Source organism: Anabas testudineus, chromosome 12, assembly GCF_900324465.2.
Source record: "Anabas testudineus chromosome 12, fAnaTes1.2, whole genome shotgun sequence".
NCBI classification, from domain to species: domain Eukaryota; kingdom Metazoa; phylum Chordata; class Actinopteri; order Anabantiformes; family Anabantidae; genus Anabas; species Anabas testudineus.
The window spans coordinates 15,126,179-15,149,972 of NC_046621.1; the positions used below are offsets into that span (position 1 = coordinate 15,126,179).

Consider the following 23,794-nt stretch of genomic DNA (forward strand, 5'->3'; position numbering starts at 1 on the left):
GTCTGTTTTGGGGATTTGAATCAGATAAAACAACCTGAAATCAGATTTAACTTATAATCTTTGTCATTAATAGAATATTATTTTGTTGCACATTTCTGGACAATGTCAGAAATTCAGAATTTTTACTAATGGATGTTATCTATGGATGTTTTACTAATGATTTTAAAAACATCATACTTATGTAAAAAGATCTTTTGGGAGAATTTTCTAACATTAAAAATGGACCCACATCATCAAAGTTACATTACATAAATAATGAATATATCACTAGAAGTAAAAATGGACGTTGTGCATAATAAAAGCAACAAAAATAAAACTTTTCAATATGTTTTATTAACACGCAGAAAATATAAATATGTATTTACAGATTCATTAAAAGTTTCAGTTCAAATAAAACATTTTGCATATGTTGTTGCTGTGTTGTTACACATTAATGCCAGTCACACCACACAGCCACACCAGTGGCTAAAATAATTAATAAGAAGCTTATGACAGCTCAGGCAAGGCCACTTGAAGGATGAACCCTCAGCACACACACAGGTATTACCAGTGTTTGAGGGCAGTTCTATTTCCAAATAGAATTCAACAGTCAGTATTTGGTTTGTAGCAGACTTTAAAAGATTTGGACTATGTCTGTTTTATTATTTGATCTTTTCACTTAGATGAAAATTAGCATGTCATTTTTACCACCTAGTACGTCATCACAAAAAACAAGTTTTACATCTGGACAACTGGAAAGTAAAGAATGTTAAAGACAATTTTATCAGCATAATGCTGCTGTTTCTTGTCTGAACCAACCAATTTTCACTGGCTGTGATTACTGTAAATATGTTAAAAGATTATAGTCATATGACAAACATATGAAGAAAATTATCATTCTGCTCAAAGTTTACTTTTATATTATCTTTTATATTATCTCTTAGTTTGGCTGTGCAACAATCAACCAAGTGAGATGTATCTGTATCACTCACAGTAAAGCAGCTGAAGATATTTCAGATTCCAGATATAAGTGTGTCCAGAGGTACACTACTGGATGAAAGGCAGCAGTGGAAAGGTTGTCAGATGTATTTGAACATCATGTTCATCCCAAACATTTTATGTGCAGCTAAAGTCAACATCATATGGTTCATATAACCCATTACATTTAACCAGTATTCTTTTAGATTTCTTCAGCATAGCCATAGTATGCTATTCCCAGTGCAGCAGTACAGCTGTTCAGCTGTTTTGGCTACAGATCATCACTACTTGCTTATCATTTTAGTTATGAATAAAAAAGAATCCAGCTGGATTACACTTTACAAATGAATTCAAACGCCAAGTCCAGTTAATGTCAGAGACAGAAAGAGGGAGACTGACAGCACAAGTGGCTGGGCAGGCTAATGACAAAACTGAGCCTGATGGCTGATTCAAATCCATCATCTAATATTTTCCTTAAGGTGAGTTGACCTTAATTTTAGTTTGTTCTTGAACTTCAACATTAATTTTGATGCACAAATAATTCAATTCTATATCTCAGACTTTCATATGACTATATATCATATACAAAACACAAATTTACATTCACAGATAAGGCTGGTGCAGCCACTTCCAAAGCCCTTTTAGTTATTCCCTGCACTGTGTAGTAGTAAAAGAAATCTAAACTAGAAAAATAACAATAATATTAATATATACCGCTGAGCAAGTTAAGGTTTTGCAGACTGATAGAAAGGTGAGTGTAATAGCTCTCTATGTGAGTGTCTGTTTCAGGACGGCAGAGGAGAGGGGACTCTTTTGGTGTCTGAAGCATTGACAGGAGGCTCAGGTTCAAGCTCGAAGCTAATGTTTACAAAGGAGGCTCTGGACATCTCTGGCTGCTCCACAGTGGCAGTTTGTGAAGCTGTGGGATCATTGTGATCAACCCTGTGCTGCTCAGCAAAGTGACGCTCTGCCTCATCAGCCAGACGGTTCTCCTCCTCTTCCTCCTCCTCCTGCAAAAAGACATCAGTGTGTGGATATAAATAGAGGATATTTGCTCACTTGCACCTGGCACTGCATGAATACCTTTTAATATTTTACCTTATTCACATTTACTATTTATAGAAAGTGACCCCAAGCTCGAGTATGTGTCCTACCTCTTTCTTCATACGGTAGTACTCATCAATAGCATACTGGTATTTAGGTGTAGTAATGCCAAAAAGAGAAGCCAGTTTCTCTCCCATATAGTCACAAACTGCAGGAAGGATAAACAAAGATTACATACAGGTAACTTCAACACTTAATCCACATTTTGGTAATAAAGGTGAAGGGGATCAAAAACATCTAACATCTAAATGAAACAAAAACATGAAACAAACTACATCCTAATACATTCCTCTTTGACATGACTTCCTTTGTCTGGTAAACACTATTCACAACTCATATTTTAGGATTTTCCATGTAAAAACACTGTAAAATGTGGTCATCGCTAGCGTGAATACCAGATCTTGCAGTAGACTCTTTTACCTGTGATTGTGGAGGTGGCCATTCTCCACATCTGGAACCAGAAATATGGACCCCAGGTCAGTTTGGACTGGAACACACGTGAAAATAGTTATGTTAGACCTCACATCTGCTTCCTTTCTTCACAAAGGAAGAAATTTAACATGACATTACATCTCAAGCACTATTAGAATAAATCATTTTAACATGTAATGTTCTTCTTCTCTTTCGGCTTTTCCCATCAGGGGTCGCCACAGCGAATCATCCTTCTCCACCTAACTCTATCATGGGCATCTTCTACCCTAACACTAGCCAACCTCATGTCCTCTGTTAACACATCCATATATCTCCTCTTTGGTCGTCCTCTTGCCCTCCTGCCTGGCAGCTCCATCTCCAACATCCTTCTACCAATATACTCACTATCCCTCCTCTGAACATGTCCAAACCATCTCAGTCTGGCCTCTCTGACTTTGTCGCTAACACAGGCAACGTCAGCCGTCCCTCTGATGTACTCGTTCCTTATTCTGTCTAACCTGGTCACTCCTAAGGAGAACCTCAACATCTTCATCTCTGCTACCTCCATCTCAGCCTCTTGTCTCTGTCTCACTGCTACCGTCTCTAACCCATAGAGCAGAGCTGGTCTCACCACTGTCTTGTACACCTTTCCTTTGAGTCTTGCTGACACTCTTTTGTCACACAACACTCCTGACACTTTCCTCCACCCGCTCCAACCTGCCTGCACTCGCCTTTAACATGTAATGTTAAATGACTTTATTGGAGGGTTAACAGTAGTCCCTAAGAGAGTAGCAAAGTCTGATTTTTTTATATTCTGTACCTAATTTTCTATTTAAGGGCCATATGCTGTATTTTATTATTTCAGACTTTTGAGATCATTTACTAGACTAGAAGGGAGTGTCGGGCCTAAGAAATGTGGTCATACCTAGACCTCAGCAAAAAAACTGGTCTCACGCAAACACCTCACAGAAGATTGCCATTAAATTTAAGTGACCCTAAAACTTTCTTTAAAATCTCAGATTACCGAATCTACGGGAATGACATCTTTCTTCACTGACTCCTCTTCTTCCTCCTCTTCGTCAGTGCTGTACTCCTCCATGGTTTCTCCACTGGCAAAATAGATGGTCCTGCGGGGAACTTTCCCCTGCCTCCCCGCAGGCTCTCCCATCTCCACATTTTCAAAGTCTGTCGCCCCTCCTGGACTCTGGTAATAATTGAGAATAGTCAATGAATGCAATCGACGCCATCACCATAAAATTAAATAATAAAAACAAACAAACAAACAAATATTTTAGACGGACGTGTCCTACAGTGTGGTGGCATCTTCAAATATAACTTATTTAACATATTTAGGGATAACTATCGGTACATGCAGCTATGTATCTCCAAATACACATCAGGTAGTCATGGAGATAAATAAAATTCATTACCCTAAATCATAGATCTTCCTGTTTCCACAGGTTCGGTATTGTTAATTAGCTATCTCTACCCTAGCTAGCTACTTTAGATTTGTTGACTGTTAGCTAACTTAGCTTCTCAGCTAAGGAAGTAATTCGATATTAATGTAAATAGGCTTTGTTTTTAAAAAGAACAAATACAGATTGAAAAGTTTCGAAAGTAGTATCGCATTGATTAACCTTTTCAACTTCCATAGTTTGTCCCACAGAAACGTTGTTATTAGTTAAATACAACGACAAAGCTGCCATCTCTGTCAAACTTCCACCTTAATACAATCTGGTTGTCCGTGCTCTACTAGCAACACTTCCTTCCTGATACCTTCACAATAAAAGCTGTTAGCGAAAAATAAAATCGGGCAATTTGAAAAGAAAATTCAGCTGCATTGTTATGTGGTAGCTAATTTGCACCGACTAATCTATACACACTATTCAGGGAAGCTATACCAGTTTATATGCTCTTTTAATAGGAAGTCTGCTGTGTGTGTGTGTGTGTGTGTAAACACGGGCCTTGTGTTGAAAGTCATGTCCGGAAGTTGTATTTCCCCTCCACATCTCCACAGAGAGGCAGGATCCTCTCTGTGTGTTTTGGTCCAGTCGACCCCTCTCACCAAAATGACAGCGAGGAAGTCTGGCTCACGACTGGAGACTGAAATAGAGCGGTGCCGTTCAGAGAATCAATGGGACAAGATACCAGAGTTAGTACGACAGCTCTCAGCCAAACTAATCTCTAATGGTAAGAAACGTACAGATTCCCCCGTTCGTTCATTCTGGTGTACAAGGCCTTCTCTGGGGGCTCAGTCCTCGGTACTTCCTGACAGCGGCCGCCGCTGCTGCTGCTGAGTTTTCCGGCGCTGTGATGTGCTTACAGCCAGCGAGCTAGCAAAGGTCAATGAAGAGACATGTTTTCCCTCTGAGTGTTATAGCACTTTTGGGTAGTTTTATGCGTACACGTAAAACATCCCCTTTGATTATTAACAAAAGGAGAACTTGTAAGTCAACTCTTAGTTAACGCTAGTTCCTGCGGTTTGACAGCTCTGTCCCCTGGTTCCAGCAAAGCTAGAATAATGTTGTCTTTGTTTGGCTTGTGTGACAAGCTAATGAAGTTTTACCAGTTATTGGCATACAGCTATAGACACCTAACAACCAAAACAACACCTCTTCAGCCCACACCATCAGCTGGATGGTAGCTCGACTGTCTAACGTTAGGCTACTAGCACGTTCAAAGTTTACTGGAGTAAAACAGTTTCTGTAGATTTTTTTTATGCTAAATTTACTAGAACTATGTATTTTCAGTTATATTTATAATAATTACCTCAGTAACCTCTCCCTTTTGCCAAAGCCAACATAAGATAATTAAATAGTAGATTTGCTTAGCTGCTAGCCGTACTGAACGTAGCTAGCTGCTGGCTGTCAAACTGCATCCTAATGATACTGAATGGAAAACTGCGCTGTTAATAGTGCAGTTTATCATTAGGTAAAAGGTTGTTTACACATTAAAAAGCATTGCCTGTCTGAGCATTTTAATTTTATTCGCTGGTAATGAGCCAGTAGATTTGACAAACTGACAAAAATCATGACCTTGTCATGCAGGAGGTCCAAATGTGGTTCAGAGCTGTTGATGTCTTTTATTCATTTCAATTTCCGTAACACAACCTCTTAACATGACTGAGCTTCTCCATGTTTCTCAGTGGGGGTGGTGTTTTTTTCTTTTAATGCTTATTTATTTCTTCTTTGAACACAGAGCCGATGTAACCATAAAGTTCTCATTTAGTGTAATTTGTCCTAAAACTGTTCCCTCTGTTTAGTATGGAGTCAGTTGCCCGCTTGTGACCACGTCCTGGGAGCTTGACTTTGTTCTTAATAATAAAAAACAAGTGTGCTAACAGTAACAGTAAGAAGATGGTTTGGGATTTCACTGCTAAGTAAGATGCACACAATGATACCAAATGGCACATTGAATATTTCTCTCTACTTAAATAGTGTAAGCAAGCAGCAATTCAGCTCTTTTCACATCTTATTTGTTTTATTCTATGGCAAACCAAAAACATGCCATGTCTTGGTTTATTGTACTATTATATACTGTAAGTACTGTAAGTGCAATCTGTGTCTCCTACTGGGGCATTAACATCTTAATAGTGTTACAACTCTGTAACAAATTTCTTATATGAATAATCATCCTTATGAGTCAGGTGCCAATGGGTAAAAGATTATTCTGGAAAGGAAAGGATAAATGATTAATATTTTAGCTCTGTGTAGTAGTTAAGCATGTACAGCCAAACCAAGGGTTAATGTGTTCTTGTCAATAGGAAGCTGAAACTGAACTGTCAGTGTTACTGACTGCTATTAATAGTGTTGATGTGCTATGTCAGCAATATTGGCACATGAGAGCTATTTGCTCTGATCACTAACTAGAATCAGTATGAAGTGCTGAGGAATACTAAATTTGTGTTCAGTTCACCATTTGAAGCTTTAAACATAAACCCACACAATGTTGGAGCTTGTTTTGACTTTTCATAATTCTGCCTGGTATGTGCAAGTACAGAGTTTAATGTTGTTGTATTTCCCATAATCTCAGTTAAGCTGTACCTCAGGAGAACCCTTAAAGGGGACACGTCAGTGTGTTATTGCACATTAAAAACATATACAGTATACCTAAACTAATGATACATTGCCATAGATTTTACATTACTTTATCTCAGGTTGGTTGACAGATTTAAAGTGGAAGACAGACTGGTTTTGTTTCTAGTGTGTCTGTATTTTACTTAACCCAAGCATATTAATGTAATAGAGGGATTAGGTAATGTTATTATTAAATGAAAATACTTGTTTTTTTATGTGTATGTGTAGATGATCTAGGGGAGCTGCTGCTGGGAGAATGCAAGCTTCAGACATATTTGAAGGAGAATCCCATCAAACAGGGAGCCAGTCCAAAGGGTCCAAATCCCAAACTGGTGGAGGTCAGGAAGCACCTTACTGCTGCTCTGGACAGAGGAAACCTCAAGGTAACAGTGGAGTGAGAGATGGTGTCCACACTGACTTAATAGTTTATTTAGTTAAGTTGCTCTTTTTTTATTTATTGCAAGTAATGCTGAAGTAATGTGGTTGTTGTGGTCTCTGTCCTCCAGGCTGATTACCTCCAAGAAGCCAGCCTGCTGATGGCCAAACTGTGCTACGTGGAGGGAGAATACAGAGATGCTTTAGGTAACAGTACTCTGCTCTAGTTTGGTTCCTGTACTAATATACACAAACTTAACCCTTACATAAAAGTTTAAGTATTTTGCCTAAAAATACTTCACTACACACACAAGTACAAAGTAAAATTAACTTTAAATATAGAAGTACATGATTTATAGTAATTAATAATACAAAATAGGACAAAGACCTGCTACTATAGAGATAAAAACAACAGCTTTATGTTCTGATAGCTGGTTCATGTTTATTAATGCATAGATGTAAAATAAAGTACAGTGTTTTTAACTTGTGAAGTACAAGTACCTCTAAATTGTACAGTACTTTTTACTGTTTGAGGGACATTGTTTTAATGAATCAAAAAATTTTACAATTCATTCACTGGGATGTAAATAATGTGTTGACAGATCACTACAGCAGGGTGAACCTGGATGACATGCAGCTGGTCGGAGCTCCTGTGTACAGGCTGTCTATGATAGCTGAGGCCTATGCTACTAAAGGTACAAACACATGTACACAGACATATAGACACACACCAGTCATCAGTTTATATCTCATCTCATGTCGTCCTTAATGTCACCTGCCTTCAATCCTATCTGGTTTAATTTCTGCAACACAGGTTTGCTCCACTTGGTGTCAGTACAGTGTCACTGCTAATGTACTGCTTTGCGTGTGTAACCTGAAATATGGCAAATCTGTTTGTCCTTGTCACTAATGTAAATGCATTTTCCATATTTTTTTATTGCCATTCCATTTTTTAATTGTTCATGAATGCAGTTGTATTAATTAATCAAACTCAAGGAACCATAGCCATTCTTTTGTGATTGATAAACATGAATATGCTTGCTGTAAATTATTAGTTATATTTTTAGGTACAAGGCAGACTGATATGTTATGAAGTAATATGAATTTGTATATATTAATGCCTTGACAGGACCCTGATAAGATGTTGTGTATTTGTCACACTTTGTTTGTTTTGCTGTCACCCTGCACACTCCCTCTCTGCTCTCAGGATTGTGTCTAGAGAAGATCCCAGTCGCCTCGCCATCTCTGTCCAATAAGAACACTGGGTCTCCAGCATCCAATAAGGGCGTGACAGAGCGGGAGCAGGAAATCATCACCTGCTATGAGAAGTCTGGGGACATTGCTCTGCTCTACCTGCAGGAGGCTGAGAAGGTTTGTTTGTGTATTTGATGGTGTGAAATTGGCATACTTTTTTCATTTTCTTAACTGTCACACAAGTGCTCACCAAACATGCCGTTAGCGCCTGGACTCTCAAGTGTTAAGCTGTCACTGTGGGTGAGTGATGAATATTCCGCTGACAGTGTCAGCAGTTTGACTAATTGGCCACTACTGCCTATGACGGCCAACTGGCAAACAAATGTCTTCATTTTAATTTGGAGAACATCTCACAGGGAGCACAAACTGGTCTAAGAGGAAATGAAAATGCAAGTTAGTTATTCAGTGAATAGTTTGAGATTTACAATGATTGTTTCTATTACGCATAGTGAAGCAGTAGACCTTAATAGAATGAGTAATTAATTACAGTCTCATTATATTCCCCTCGGTTAGGAATGTGAGATTATTGTTAACACAGCTGTAGATTACTATTAACAAATAGCATTTTCAAGATAGCCAAGATAGACACACAAGCATCTATAGGTGAGTCAGTTTGAATGTTTTCAAATTATAAACAATATCAGACCCATTGTTTCTCTTGGGAGTTGTCAGTAAAGGCCCGTACACATAAAAGTGGCAACATTTAGATCTGTCTTGAAACAGATCTATTAATTCTATCTACACTTAATCTAATCTACGGGGAGATTCAGGCAAAACGTTATTTCGGTTCGTTTTTTAACCTTGTATGTGTGTTTCTGCAGGCGCTGTCAGCAGGCATTCAGAACCGCAGTCCAAAGCCAGGCCCGACCACCCAGGACCAGGAGCTGGGCTACTTTCTGGAGACAGGCCTGCAGAGAGCCCACGTTATCCACTTCAAGAATGGGTAAGAGATGGCAGAGTGTGACAGTAGAGATACTGAAAGACAGGTAAGGGAGAAAAAGAAAAATGAGAGTTGCCTGTCACTCAGTGCCACAAAACACGTTCTGCAGTATTTATACAGAATTTTGACTTTTCTAGTTTAGATAGGAGATCAGTTGTTTAAACTCAAACCAAGAACCAACCTTTGTTGACATTTTCCACCCACTTTGCTGTTATTGTGTTACAAAGCTGCTGACAGGTGGTTAAAAGCAGGAAAGTGTGAACTCAGTTAAGTAACATACACAGTGCAAATGAAAGTAGTCACGATAGTGTTGTTGTTTTAAGTAAAGCAAAGAGTTGGTGCTGAGCATATATTGTAAGATTGTGGTGAAGAGATTCACTGCTCGCTCATTGTTTTAGCAATGGAGTCATCCCAATGACAGTAGAGGAAACAAAGAGGTAACATGAAATATGTACACTACCATTAAAAGGTTCAGAGTCACATAGAAATGACCATGTTTTTAAAGGAAAAGCAGATTTGATCAGAAATGCAGTGAAGACATTGTATTTTGCTCGTATTCAAAGCTGTCAGAATGCATACTGGCAGAGCACAGCTTGAAGTATCTGGAAAGATAAAGACATCAAAGTCATGAGACATGTGAAAGTTAAGTTTGGTGATAAATATTTTACTTGGCATTAGAACATCATCTTAAGATGATACAAAGAAACATCTGCCAGTGATGCACCTTAATATTCACCCATTTACTGACTCACTACTCTTGATCTGCTGTAGATGTAATATAAAGAACCTGTTTGATTTGATTTGACTTTGAGTGTTTTTCTTACTGTTTCTCGTCTTCATTTTCTTAGCAACCTGACACAAGGTGTTGGCCGATTTCGAGAGATTCTTCGAGCCGTTGAGACCAGAACCACCCAGAATCTGCGCATGGTGAGGGGGAGGTTGTTGGGGTGGGCTTGTTGTTTTACATGAGGCAGTATTTACATCTCACTTCCCTCAGGCTCCTCAAGCGTCTTATGGTACCTAAAGGAATAGTTGGCATTTTGGGAAATGTGCTTATTTGTTTTCATGCTGAGAGACAGATAAAGTCTCCAGTAGCCTGGCAGCTTTCTTCTAGCCAAGAACTAGGCTATAGCCCCCACCTTTTCTCCATTTAATATTCTTTTGTTCAGATTAAAAAACAAGATATAACATGTTAATTAGGAGCCAGGGTAGCTGTTTCCACCATTTACCATTTTTCACTGTTTCTAATTTTCTGGATGGTTAAAAACAGTGACGGCAAATCTTAACCTCAGCTCAGTATTATCAGCATAGATGCAAAACATCCAAGCAGACTTAATAATGTATATTAAAAAGCCAGCTACACCGTGAACAGTGTAACAGTGGTAATGTAACCGTTTCACAGTAAGTAAAGTAAGCACCCAACTAGACAGATTGCTGCTATGTAGGTGCCAGAATGTCTTTGCCAAGTGCGTATGTATGTGTGTGCATGTAGACCATAGCCAGACAGCTTGCAGAGATCTTGCTCAGAGGAATGTGCGAACAGAGCTACTGGTCCCCACTGGAAGACCCACCCACAGTGTCACCATTGGACGATCCCACACAGCAAGGACACACTCTCAGCAAGAACTACAGCATTAGCCGGCGCCCACGAGTGTACTCAGGAGAGAAGTAAGTGATAATGTGTGTTTGTTGATGCTAAACTTGGAGTATTGAGGAAAATGGCCAACATTGCTCTAAAATTAAGTCTGTGGCCAATGTAATAATTCACCAGTAGCACTCTCCATCTCCTCTTTATCACTTTTCTTTACATTTTACCCATTTCCTCCCTCATCCTTTCCCAACTCAATCTTTTCTGACTCTACATTTATCTCTTCCCAGTCTGTTTTGCCCTCAGGAGAACACAGAAGAAGCTTTGCTGTTGCTGCTCATCAGTGAGTCCATGGTAAGACACAAACATGTGGAAAACGCTCATCTCTAAAGCAGTAGATCATACTAGGGCTAGGTGGCCTTCATACAGTGCGTTTTTTATTAACTATAAAAACTGTCGTGTGTGTTTCAGGCTAATCGTGATGCTGTCCTTAGCAGAATTCCTGAACACAATAATGATCGTATCATCAGCCTACAGTCTGCCTCTGTGGTGTACGACCTGCTGACTATAGCTCTGGGCAGGAGGGGGCAGTATGAGATGCTGTCAGAGGTGAGTAATCTTACTGAAGGCTGCGTAGTCACAATCATAGTGACTGCGAATAGCTGGTACACCCACATTCACTTCCCTATACAAGCCAATGCAGTGGCTTGTTCAAGAATTGACTTTGTAGCGGAAGTAAAACCACAAAACACGTTAACAAGATCTTATCGAAAATATGACACTAATGAAACGTGTCCTATTTCCAATGCCTCTAGTGTTTGGAGAGAGCCATGAAGTTTGCATTTGAAGAATTCCACTTGTGGTACCAGCTCGCCTTGTCACTAATGGCAGCTGGCAAATCGGCTCGTGCTGCTAAGGTCCTCAAAGAGTGTATTCGTCTGAAGCCTAATGACCCCACCATCCCACTGCTGGCTGTTAAGCTGTGTATTGGGCCCTTGCACTGGGTAAGAACCATTCTGCAGATGTAAACTCAAAAGCAGCTACACTAGTAGGGCTTCCTTTTGCGTCTGACTTCTTTGCTTTCCTCTCATCTTGTGTCTGTGAACTCCATGGTCCAGTTGGATGAGGGGGAGTGCTTTGCAAAAATGGTGATTGACATGGGAGAGAAAGCAGCTGAGTTTAGAGCCAAAGGCTTCTTGGCCATAGGCCTGGTTTACAGCCTCAAAGCCACTGATGGTAAGTATGTACACTTTTTGTTCGTGTTTTTGTACTTACAGTAACTCTTCCTTGCTTATCGCAAAGAATTCTGAATTGGCACCTTTTATTTAGATATGATTGACAGCAAATCAAATTTCCTCTGTTGAAACACAAGACAAGAGATGCATGCATTTCTGTTTGAGATTCAGGTGTTGCGCAACATGTAGAATCTGCATCTTAAGTGACTCTTTAATATAATGTCGATTAACTAACCCAATTATTTTCTCGTTTTAGCATCTTTGCGAAGCACACAGGAGGACTACCAAAGGAAAGCTTTGGGAGCCTTCCAGAGGTTGGGACTGAGCCATGTTGCTCTCTGTTTTCTCTTTTACACCCACATTTCCTTCAGCATTATTTGTCACAGCACAAACCGCTTTTTTCAGTCGACAAAATGAGGACGGCTTGATAGACTGGATCGTTTGATTCTGTATTTACTTGTAGCTTTTTGTAATCTGGCACTAATTTCCATCCATAAATATGTTCACAGAGTGATGACTGTATTGGAACAAGACTTCATTGCACATACTTGACTAAAATTTGTCTATTAAAAAGGCAAAATGTCGTAATAGTGTTAATGTACATACTCGGCTTTGCAATATGTCTGTTCATGCTTTTCATTTATTCATTGTATTTGTTAATATAGTACTGTGGATTTAAGTTTGTGTAAATGTTTTTTTCTACATTTACTTACATTAGATTCCTTCCATCTTGTACTACTTTGCAGTCTCTTGCTGCTGCAGGGGCCCAGTTTCCCAACGGATTTTTAAAGATTCATCTAATCTTATTAAATTTTTTATTCAGCATGCCTAAACAAAAAAGGTTTCTCTGTCTCTATCTATAGAGCTCAGAGTCTGTCTCCTACTGACCATCTAGCAGCCTTCTATTTGGCTCTGCAGCTTGCTGTGTCCAGACAGGTATGACGGGCGTGTTAGAAAGCAAAAGTCAGAAGATCTTTAAATTAAACATTTGTAAACTTTATGTGCTGCTTTTGATCCCAACTGTAGTAAAAACCTGTAGTTTGTATATGTGTGTATGTGTAGATCCCCGAGGCACTAGGTTATGTTCGACAGGCGCTGCAGCTTCAAGGGGATGATGTTCACTCCCTTCATCTGCTGGCCTTGCTGCTCTCTGCTCAGAAACACTACCATGACGCTCTCAACATTATCGAGATGGCTCTGTCTGAGTACCCCGAGAACTTCAAGTAAGACCCACTACACTTCATTACAATCTCATACACGTGCCTGTCGTACTGCATTAGGTGTCAGCGATGTACTTACGCATGTGTTGTTCTAGTCTGCTATATACCAAGGTGAAGTTGGAGGCGATGTGTAGAGGACCAGAAGAAGCTCTGCTCACTTGTAAACACATGTTGCAGATCTGGAAGAGCTTTTACAACCTTACCAACCCTAGGTACACACAAACACACACTCACTCACCCCCCAAATGCAAATAACAGTGCTTATGTTTGTTTTTGGCTCATTTATTCAAACTACTGATTAGATCAGTTTGCCCTTTGCTTGCAAATACTTCTGTAATGTGCACATTGGTTGCTATAGAAACATCTATAATGTATGTTTGTATCTATACAGTTTCTTTGTACGTATATAAACTGTACTATATAAGTATGACAGGAGAAATTTGTGCCTGAGAGTCAGTAGTGTTAAAGCAATATGTATTCTAAAATCAGCACCTTTACCATTCAGTCTAGATAAGTTATATATAAAACAGAATTTTTTCAGTTGCACTTACCGGAGTTAATCCATAAACCGGTGTAAATATTTTGTAACTAGTAATTTCAATATAGGAGCTAGTTTGTGTTCTGTTTTAACTAGGCTTAGTTTGAAGCAACCGTGCTCCGTTGTTCTTTGAAACAGTCACTAACAAAACAAAAGGTAACTTGTATTATCTGTTGGTTTTGGGGATTGTTCTAGCTTAGCAACCTGGGGATTGTGAAACTACAGAGCTGCGTGTATCTGTGCTCAAGTGTACATAAACGTGTTTGTGGCAGTGATTCGGGGCGTGGCAGCAGTCTGTTGGATAGAGCTATTGCAGATAGAAGACAGCTCAATGCTATGACTTTGCCTGACTTCAGTGACCCTGAGACAGGTATGAGCACAAACACACACACACCCACTACCTGTTTGAGACTTGTTCAGGAGCTCTCCCCACTCACATTCACATACACTATTTATTTCTCTTATCTAAAGAGACTCTAATTGCTTTTTGTGGTACTAGGAAAATCACCTGCAGTAAATGATTATTTATTTATGAGGCAGGGAGATACAGCCTCCTCTTTTTTTTACAAACCCCTTTTTAAGAGAAGAATAAACCAAAATGTGATTTGCTTTTATTTATGTGACAAAAAAGATTTTCAGTTATTGCACTGACTTAATTAATCATATTCTGTTACCTGTGCTTTGTTGTAATCACAGATACATTAGTTAAAATTAAAGAATCTTAGAAATGTTTTTCTGTTTTTTTAAAAACAGCGAATACTAACTATGTAAAGTGAAACCAGTGATCTCCTGTTTGATTTATTTCTTGATTAATTTAATTTTTATTTCATTTGTTTTAGTCTCAGGTTCTTCCTCTTCTTACTGTGGTTCTGAACCAGTCTCCCCCACCTCCCCATCCACCTTTTCCACCATCTCATCCCCGCTGTCCTCCCCTTCTTCCCCTGTCTTCTTCTGCCAGCCTCCTCCTTTTCCACCACCCAAAAACCCATCCTTTCTCCCTCCTCTTCTTCCTCACATCCCTCATCCTCCTCACATCCCTCATCCTCCTCACATCCCTGATCCTCTTCACGTCCCTCATCCTCCTCACGTCCCTCATCCTCCTCACGTCCCACATCCTCCTCCTGCACCCACCAAGACCAGGACACACTCCTTTTGCAACCACGTCACTCTCCGCCAGCTCTCCTCCAACTGTAATCTACCTCCACGTCTACTCACCTTGTAGCATGGTGTGGAAAGTGACAGAAAGTAAACACTGAGTTTTCGGTAGATAAGCTGTTACAAATGGGGGATCATCCTTCTATTTGAATTCAGGAGCATTCACATGTGAACCAAGAATCAGATCCTTCTTGGACTGCCGCAAAAACTATTTTAGTGGAATTTCCTCCTTATTTGACACATGCCAGTGTAAAATCTGTGAACATAAAACCCCAAACATGATCCTTTTAATGTCTACATACACAGCACATGTTTACATTTAGACCTACAGCAAATTGTGAACCAAGCAGATAATCGTGAGTAATCACCACATACATCTAAGCTGACTGTCACCCAAGTAGAAGTTCAGCATCTCAGTACATGGCTTTGTTGTACATGTCAGAGCTGCAGGTTTCTAAAGAATAACACAGTTAATATTTGATTAATTCTTTTGTCTAATGAAAAAGCTAAATTAATGTATTAGTCAGTGGGTCCATTTTTTTCTAACCCCCCCCCCCCCATTTGTGTTACGTAAACAGGTTGACCTCAAAGCCACAGATAAAGTTATATATATAATATATATCACAGTTTAGATACACAGGAAATACTTATTAGTATTAGTAGAACAACTCTGAGCTTATCACTTTTAGCTGTCAGGCTTAGCTGCATACCATACCATCATTTTCTAGTTTAAGGAGAGTATCTTGTGGTGTTGCTGCAGTATTAGCATGTAGCACCATCATGGCCAGACTGCAACAAACATATGGATTATTTTAGGAACGATACTCAACAAGCTGATCGATTAAAAACTCAGTGTATTCCACTTCTGACAAGTTACCGAGCGTCCTTCCAAACAGTGATAGCAGATGAGGTTACTCTTGAAGTTAACAGGTTGTTAAAACCTCACACGCATGGATGAGTTGAAACTAAACTAACTTGCAGAGTATTGGATGCGCTTCGTAGTCGCATATATTTGACTGGCTTGCTGTAGATCCGAGCATGGTCACGTGTGTTGTTGCTTTGGGTGTGGAATCGAGTGCGGTTGAGCCTCCACAAAGCTCCAGCAGTAGTTTTACTGTTGCAAGCTCTCAGGTAAACTTATTTGACACAGGTTTTAACCACCACACACACTCACACCTGGTGCAGATGTGATTTTAGATGACAGTTGTGTTGACATTACAAAAAAAAAAAGAAGAGTTTTCACCAATAACTGCATTACTGTTTCATCACATCTATCTGTTTTTCTGTCTCTTTTGTTTTTGACACAATTTCGCATCCTCCTCGTTCCTTTTTCACGCTCTCTCTGTTTCTGTGAAGATTTGTCATTTCTGCCAAACTTATTTTGTCTCGTTTCCCAGTTCCAACCTTATGTCGTCTCTCCCTCCCTGTTGCCGTCTCTTCTACTAGTGATCTGTCTATTGAAAAATAACATTGGTTGTTATTTAGTTAAATCATTTAGCTGCACTAAAGAGCACCAGGACATGGCTTTTCTCAGCCAGCACCACAACAATTGCATTATTTAAGGTTGTATGAGAATAAGTTGCTAGAATAGGTAACATCTCCCCGGAGAGCGTCAACATATTTAGGAAGCTTAAAAAAAAGTAGGAGCAGCTGGTGGTCTAAAAGGACACTAACAAAAGGGAAACCTCCTTGTTGTACTCTCCTGCCTTGTTTTCAAAAGTAATTTGGATATTACTTCTGTCTCTTCCTCTATTTCAATTATTAACAGTTCTTTCTTTTTTTATTTTCCCATCCCTCCATTTGTTTCAAGGCGGCCCTCAGGACGCTAACACTCTTGGTTTTTCCTCCATGTTTTCTGTTTGTAAGTAGCCATGTAACCTCCACCTGACGTTCCTTTTTTCATCCATTGTTCTGTCCATCCTTTGGTCCCTGTTGACCTTCCACTTTCCTGATGAAGTTCAGATATATGTATGGAGAAACTATGTACATATATCCACCGCTTTAAGCTGATGTCTGCAGCCAGTTTCCAAGAGAATTTTAGAGAATTGTTATCATGTTGGTAGTCTATGATTTAAAGGAATACAATGACTTAGAGGAATATATTTCCAAAGCCAGTGAACCTTCTCCTAATATAGTAGGAAACTATCTGGGAAACTCCAAATTTTTTCTGCAAATCTTTCGTAACACTGAGTAATAAAAGACAGATGATGATGATGAATTTGCACTTTTCTTTCAGTAAAGAGGTGAAAAGCAAAAGAGCAAATATTCACAGTGACAGCAGGAGAGAAAACAAGAAGCAGCTTCATGTTTGTGACTCTAATCATCTGTGAAATGTGGCTGTAATTGACGAATAAGAATACTAATGGTGCTCTCGGCATGAGGTTACTAATGATCTCAGATGTTTCCAGTACTTTTATCAAAGCTTCATAGTGAATAAGTCTGATATCTAACAAGGTTGCATGACTGAGTCTTTCATAAAGATCAACCAGAGGAAAAATTCATCATGTGATATCCCATTGAAAATACAATTTTAAGAGAAAACTCCATAAATCCATTTCAGCTCTGTGCTTATCTGTTATGATTTAGTTGTTGTGTTGCCACTTACACTCACATTTCAGCTAATTGTGTGTAACAGCTGTAAGGACGTACTAAACCAGAGGGGAAACGCACATTAGCACACTAATCATCTTAGTTTGAGATGACTAGTTGCTTCTTTCCTGTAGGTCAGTGTATTCCTTTAAGTCAGTGATGCAGCTTTAGCAGGAGTGTTGCTGTGTGAGTAGTGAACATTTAAGAAACAAGTCGCCGCAGGAAGCTGTCTGAATTAAGGTGTCAGCAATTAAATATCTTAATATGTGTGCTCTCATCTGAAACGTTACTTCCTACTGTGTAACCTTTAAATCAAGATGTACAAATTGAAATGCACTTGAGTTGTGTGGCAAAGCTAAAGATACTTTCTTGTGTCATTTCCCTAAAATCCACTATCAGCCACACACACTTCCTCTCTTACTCCCACACACACAAACCTTAATATTCTTTTTTTTTTTTTTTTTTCTATTCTCGCTCATCGTTCACACATGGGTTGTTTCTGTCCCTTACAACACAGACAAGCAGTTTCTATCAATGTAATGAATGTAGAAACAGGACAGACTGTGGGAGACCAGAATAATAGTAGAATTTCTATGTTTCACAGTGTAAAGTCATCTCTACAGTATCATATCTAATCCATTTAGGCTGTAACTGAAATGACAAATCAGTAAAACTAAACAGGCCTGAAGCCAAAAAAAGTCTGACTAAAGCTATGGCATAATAACAATGACTTTAATAAATCTATTAATCATTGTATTATTATTATCATTATATTTAAAATGCAGTCCTTTAGGCTCTGTTTACAAAACACAGATGACCTTCAATCTATACTGTACGTGAACACACCCGCGACACACCACAAGTCTAAACACAAAACTAAAATCCTAATATTGTGCGTCTGCAGCCCCATGTTGTGTCCGTCTTGCTTCCCTGTGCCGAAGCGAAGAGACCAGACATCACAGACACTTCTTACAGTTACTAATCCGCAGAGTGCAGAGTGATGCAGTGTTTATGCATGGTGGTGCCAGAAATTAATACATTCTAACATGGTTAATCCAGAGCCACCACACTGAGTGTTGCAGCATGTGGACTGCTGTGGACCGATAAAAGCTTTAGAGCAGGAAACTGTGTGCCAATGTGAGCCCAGATTCTTGAGCTTCTTATTGCAAACAAACGGTCCAGATTTCACAGACGGGTCCGTCTTTTCTCCTTGAAATGGTGGTAACCTGTGAAATCTGTTGCAATATTTGGTTGAATTAGAAGCCTGCACTGTGGCACATGCCAGCCAAACGCTGCTGTAGTGATAAGTCTTTACCATCAGGGGCCTTTGTGTATAATGGTTTGATTCTCTCCCTCCAGGTTCAGTGCATGCTACATCTATAGCAGCCAGTCGTGTAGAGCAGGCCCTCTCTGAGGTCGCCTCCTCCCTGCAGAGCAGCGCACCCAAACATGGTCCCCTGCACCCCTGGATGACTTTGGCACAGATCTGGCTGCATGCAGGTATGCACATCAACAAACACAACAGATGTATGCATTGTACTGGTATTTTTTCCACAGACACATCCTACCTAACAGTGACCATCTCAACAAAAAGTTTTTTGTAGTTTTTTATCTTATATTGGTGAATTCTGGATGAGGTCAAGGTGAATATTTAAACCCAAGATAATATTTAACATGTAGAGTTTATATGAATATCTTTCCATGACATATTATTATACAACATACCACTGGTGGTACAATGTACTAATATAAAACAGCACAGACTTCATCAAACCAACTGAATAGTCAGGGACATGCTGGTATTAACGTGCAGGACTTTAACATCAGCTTGACAGCCTTTACAATCACACTGTATCAGATTTCCTTACAGAGTACACCGGAGCCCTGATTCTCATTTCAGCATCAGCAGCAGACAAAAACCCAGGCAAAATAAAATGTGTACATAAACAGATGCAGACAGCACACACACACACACAGGTTGTTTTGTACTCCAGTTAATGTCCCCTGCTGCTTCCTGTCAGAGGTGGTCATTTCCAGCTTGGCGACACAGCTAATACAATCATCCAGTCGCAGGACAGACAGACAGACAGTTCAAACTCATTTCCTCTGTCTGTCTCGTCCTCTGCGAGGATCGTTCCTACATCACAGCGACACACTCAATGCATTAGGTGAAAATGTTTCTCCTGCTGATGCTGTTTGAGGTAAACAAATTGAGTTATGCTTTCTTAAGACATAAGACATGTCTGATTACAATACCTTAGTTCAGTTTGAGAGATGGGAAACAAAGTGAAATGCTGCTTGTATTGGAGCAACAACCTGTTTGTACGGCAGAACAACATCATTTATGGGAAATGCAGCCTTATGTGTGGATAGAGTAACATTCACTATTGTCTCAGTTAATGCCGTAAAGATGCTGATGTTGAAATCAGCAGTTGTACATTTTCCAGAATGTAGTAAAACTTGCCGCACTGGTTTACTTGACCTCCCTGTCTGTGTCTGTCTCACAGCTGAGGTGTACATTGGCATGTCGAAACCTGCAGAGGCCTCGGCATGCACACAGGAAGCCGCCAACCTCTTTCCCACATCTCATAACGTTCTGTACACGAAGGGGCAAATAGCCGAGCTGAGGGGCAACATAGACGAGGCCAAGCGCTGGTATGAAGAGGCCCTGTCCATCAACCCGACACATGTCAAGACCATGCAGAGACTGGTACATGCACCAAACACACACTGAGTTTGCACTTTGACATGTCGACATCAGACTTCAAGTCTTCAAGTTCATAAATCACTAATATATATCTTCTATATTTATAAAAAAATATTTTATTTATTTTGCAGGCGACTATTAAATTTTCTATCGTAGAGTACATCCAAATCAAAACAACTCTGCTCTTTCCTATATGTTTGTCACACCTTATGGTTTTCCTTTTTAATCGTGGATTTACACACACGTACATTAAAGGAGAGAGTTCCAGTGGGAGGGTGGCGACACCATCAGTTACTCATGTATGAACACCTGCTGTAAATGAAATGGCCTTAAGACGACAATGTCAGGATTCATCTGGCTCAAACTGAAAGTGTGGTTCAGGGAGCATGACACATAATTTTTACACATGGATTGGCCACCACAGAGTCCAGACCTTTATCCCACTGAGAATCTTTGGGATGTGTTGGAGGAGACTTTTTGCAGCGGTCCGACTCTCAACTCTGGACAGGAATAAATGTGTCATTGTGTGCCGTAATTAAAGCTGAAGGCGGTCCAACAAGTATTAGAGTGTTACATTTTTTTTTTTTTTTTGGACAGACAGTGTAGATTTCTGTTTCTAAATTCAAAGAAACAATACCAACACTTTAAAGTGAATTAAAACGTCCCGTTAAGCTGTGCCCGCCAACATGCTCCTTTTTTTTCTTCATTTTTTTGCCGTTCTGCTTTTCCACAGGGTCTGATTCTCCACCAGCTGCAGCGCTACAGCTTATCTGAAAAAGTCCTGAGGGATGCCGTGCAGGTCAACAGGTAGGTGTAGGAGTGTGTGTGTGTGTGTGTGTGTGTGTGTGTGTGTGTGTGTGTGTGTGGTTATGTGTGAGCGAGCTAGGTTGTAGAGTTAGAATTAGGTTTTGGTTAGGGCAGTACATGTGATAACTTAAAAAATGTTACAGAGCAGTTGAACAGTAGGGGGAATGCATTACATGAATGAGTGTCCTCACACTGAATGTGTGTGTGTGTTAATTAATGTTTTTAATTACTGCATTTTTTATTGCACTCATTCACTTATTTCCTACTGTCTACTTTTCATTCCCGCTCCTCTCACTTCCTCCTCTCTTTCCCCGTCTTTCTCTCTCCTCTTCTGCCTCTTTCCCTTTCCCACCATTGCCTCCCTTCCTATTCTCCTCTTTCTCCATCCTTATCTGTGTTTTCCTTTCCTCTCCTCCTCTCTCCTCTCCTGTCCTCAGTACGGCTCATGATGTGTGGAACAGTCTGGGCGAGGTGTTGCAGGCTCAGGGAAACGCTGCCGCTGCCACAGAGTGTTTCCTCACCGCTTTGGAGCTGGAGGCCAGCAGCCCCATCCTGCCATTCACCATCATACCCAGAGCCCTATGAGACACATGCGCAGTTATCTCGTCAGTACTGTAGCACAGCGGCACAAACGATGGACCTGGAAGCTGTACACAGACACAGCATGCCTGCATGTCACCTCCACACTCCTTCACCAAGGTTTTACTGCCATACCCTCAGAACACACTGTATAGAAATGCACATAGTACAAATAACCATACATACACACTTCCCACCTTTCCTACAATCCCTTGCTGTGTGGAGATGGAGTCCCAGTCCCATTTTGGATCCAGTTCCAACTTGGTTAAAATATCCAGTCTCGGGATTCAGGACTGGATTCAGATTCGGTTTAATGCTGTCGAACCCCATCCCTGCCTCTGTAGTTGTGTCCCCTGGCTGGGTGTGCGCATGCGTTTGAGAGCGTGAATCCCTGTGCTGCTATATGTTGCTTGTGCGCGTTGACCTGCACTTCTAAAGTGCCTGTTTGTGTCTGCGCATGTACACTCACGTTTGTGTATGTGTGCCAAGATGTCGCCTGTGCATATTTGCTCGTGTCTGGTCGTAAGGTGATTTGTAGTGAGCTGTGTGTTTGCTGTTTTGTCTTGTAAAATAAGATTCAGTTCGGGTTACTGCACTACACTAGGATTGCTCGCATTCAGAAGCCTAAGAGTTTACATTTTGTTTACATTGAACTAAGTCCCAAAACACTCTCTCTCTCTCACACACACACACACACGCTCACTTTGACTTTCATGTCGCACACTGAGGGTAAAGCTATAGATATAAAAATATATCTCGTGCAGACGACCAGTTTTATTGGTGTCTTTTCGAAGCCAAATAGTACTGATAATCACATTCATCCACATATTCACTTGTTGCTGTTTCATATGGTGACGGCCATTGTTACTGTACGTCTGGCTCAGTACAGCCAGATCTTTGAGAATCTACTGGAGCATTAATGTGCATGATCAACAGATCACAGAAGAATCAACCAGTAAAAGTCTACATGCCAAATCATAGGCTGCACTTACACACAGAGAGGTCCAGTTATTAACAGCTAATGTCCACCGGCTGTCTTCTCATGGAATTTTAAATAATAAATTGACAATAAAGGAATAGACAGATTACATCTGTAAATCGGAATCTGTTGCACATTTTCTCAAAAATCCGACTTTCTCTTGTGTGTAAATGCAACCTCTGCTATCTGTGTCCTGTCACAGTCTTGTTTAATACAACCAGATGAATATAGTTTTTGTTTTTTAATTTTGTTTAAATTTTAATTATAAAGACAAAGAATTATTGTTGCATATTTGATTGTTCCGTGTATATTATTATTGTTATTCTTTTAGAAAGTAAATTATGATTCTATTTTCTGGAGAGTGATGTTACTGAGATGCTGTTGGAGAACTAAGAGGTTGAACTGATTCAGTTAAGTCAGTGACTCCTTTGTGCTGTAAATTCACGTCTGAAATTAGGATGACAATAATGACCAAGATAATAAAAGTGGAGAAAAACATGTTGATTTGTTGTTATTGTCCCTGTAAGTTCTTCTTAATGTGGAAATGCAGCCTCTGTGCATCACCACACTTTGGTAAGTGTGTGTGTGTGTGTGTGTGTGTGTGTGTGGTATACCCTCTGCCTGTGGTCTCAGGGTCATCCGTGTGTGTTACTTTCTCATATGTGTGTCTGTCAGTGAATGGGTGTGTCCTTTTTTTGTGTGTTTTTTCATCACAGGATTACAGCACTGACAGGTTTTGTCCCGGAGTGTCAGGGAGCTACAGTTGAGTCACCACAGCTCCCCCACTGCTCAGCTCCCTGCTGGACTCTCCGGTGTCAATAACCGTCTCTCGCAAAGGTCACGGCCCTAGAACAGACACATGGAGTTTTTAAGGGTGCTCATAGCTTATGTTTTAGTCAGTAGTTTAAAACAGGTTCCAGTTTTGTAGTGTATTTGGTCCAAAATACAGCCTCTGAGGTAATAAATTAAAGTCATGATTACTTACTGAAATATGGCAACAATATGGAAATATGACCAACCCTGCCTTTCTTTCACACACACACTCTCCCCGCTGCATTCTTCTGGCTGTCAGGTAAAATACTGGAATATTTATGTGAGTGAATACTGGAGCATTTTTGCCAATATAAGCAGCATGCTGATTTTGTGCGTGTCTGAGATGAATCTAAAGCAAACATGAGGCAGAATCTTCTGGATCAGAAAAAAACGCTGGAGTGGCAGCTCACCAATAACCATCAGAGAGGAGCATGATATATTAATACACTTCAGTTACATAACTTCAG

The 23,794-nt window shown here is 40.0% G+C and overlaps 2 protein-coding genes across 3 annotated transcripts; one reads left to right on the forward strand and one right to left on the reverse strand.

Annotated features, from left to right (window-relative positions):
* Positions 1-347: 347 nt before the first annotated feature.
* Positions 348-4,238, reverse strand: fam177a1 (family with sequence similarity 177 member A1). Its single transcript, XM_026354811.1, has 5 exons — positions 4,110-4,238; positions 3,497-3,676; positions 2,482-2,548; positions 2,112-2,209; positions 348-1,967 (listed from the first exon to the last, which is right to left on the reverse strand). The coding sequence occupies exons 1-5, from the start codon at positions 4,176-4,178 to the stop codon at positions 1,743-1,745; spliced, it is 639 nt and encodes a 212-aa protein (XP_026210596.1). The 5' UTR covers positions 4,179-4,238; the 3' UTR covers positions 348-1,742.
* A 229-nt stretch (positions 4,239-4,467) lies between these two features.
* On the forward strand, positions 4,468-23,012 carry ttc7b (tetratricopeptide repeat domain 7B). 2 transcript variants are annotated; one of them, XM_026354810.1, is made up of 23 exons: positions 4,468-4,662; positions 6,777-6,931; positions 7,055-7,130; positions 7,526-7,618; positions 8,131-8,294; positions 8,999-9,120; positions 9,966-10,044; positions 10,610-10,785; positions 10,996-11,059; positions 11,177-11,314; positions 11,521-11,709; positions 11,824-11,941; positions 12,197-12,254; positions 12,804-12,876; positions 13,003-13,163; positions 13,256-13,372; positions 13,971-14,068; positions 14,538-14,888; positions 16,664-16,714; positions 18,802-18,942; positions 19,950-20,152; positions 20,883-20,956; positions 21,394-23,012. In XM_026354810.1, the coding sequence occupies exons 1-23, from the start codon at positions 4,542-4,544 to the stop codon at positions 21,539-21,541; spliced, it is 2,970 nt and encodes a 989-aa protein (XP_026210595.1). In that variant the 5' UTR covers positions 4,468-4,541; the 3' UTR covers positions 21,542-23,012. The 2 variants fall into 2 exon arrangements, with proteins under 2 accessions (XP_026210595.1, XP_026210594.1); XM_026354809.1 differs by lacking the exons at positions 14,538-14,888; positions 16,664-16,714 and having other exon boundaries at positions 4,469-4,662.
* The last annotated feature ends 782 nt before the right edge of the window (positions 23,013-23,794 follow it).

Coding starts and splice junctions, on each gene's coding strand:
- fam177a1 (XM_026354811.1), bottom strand. CDS start 4,178: ATGGCAGCTTTGTCGTTGTATTTAACTAATAACAACGTTTCTGTGGGA. Junction 2,210..2,481: donor GGCCACCTCCACAATCACAG/GTAAAAGAGTCT, acceptor TCCTTCCTGCAG/TTTGTGACTATATGGGAGAG. Junction 1,968..2,111: donor ACTACCGTATGAAGAAAGAG/GTAGGACACATA, acceptor GTCTTTTTGCAG/GAGGAGGAGGAAGAGGAGGA.
- ttc7b (XM_026354810.1), top strand. CDS start 4,542: ATGACAGCGAGGAAGTCTGGCTCACGACTGGAGACTGAAATAGAGCGG. Junction 4,663..6,776: donor AGCCAAACTAATCTCTAATG/GTAAGAAACGTA, acceptor GTGTATGTGTAG/ATGATCTAGGGGAGCTGCTG. Junction 11,060..11,176: donor TGCTCATCAGTGAGTCCATG/GTAAGACACAAA, acceptor TGTGTGTTTCAG/GCTAATCGTGATGCTGTCCT.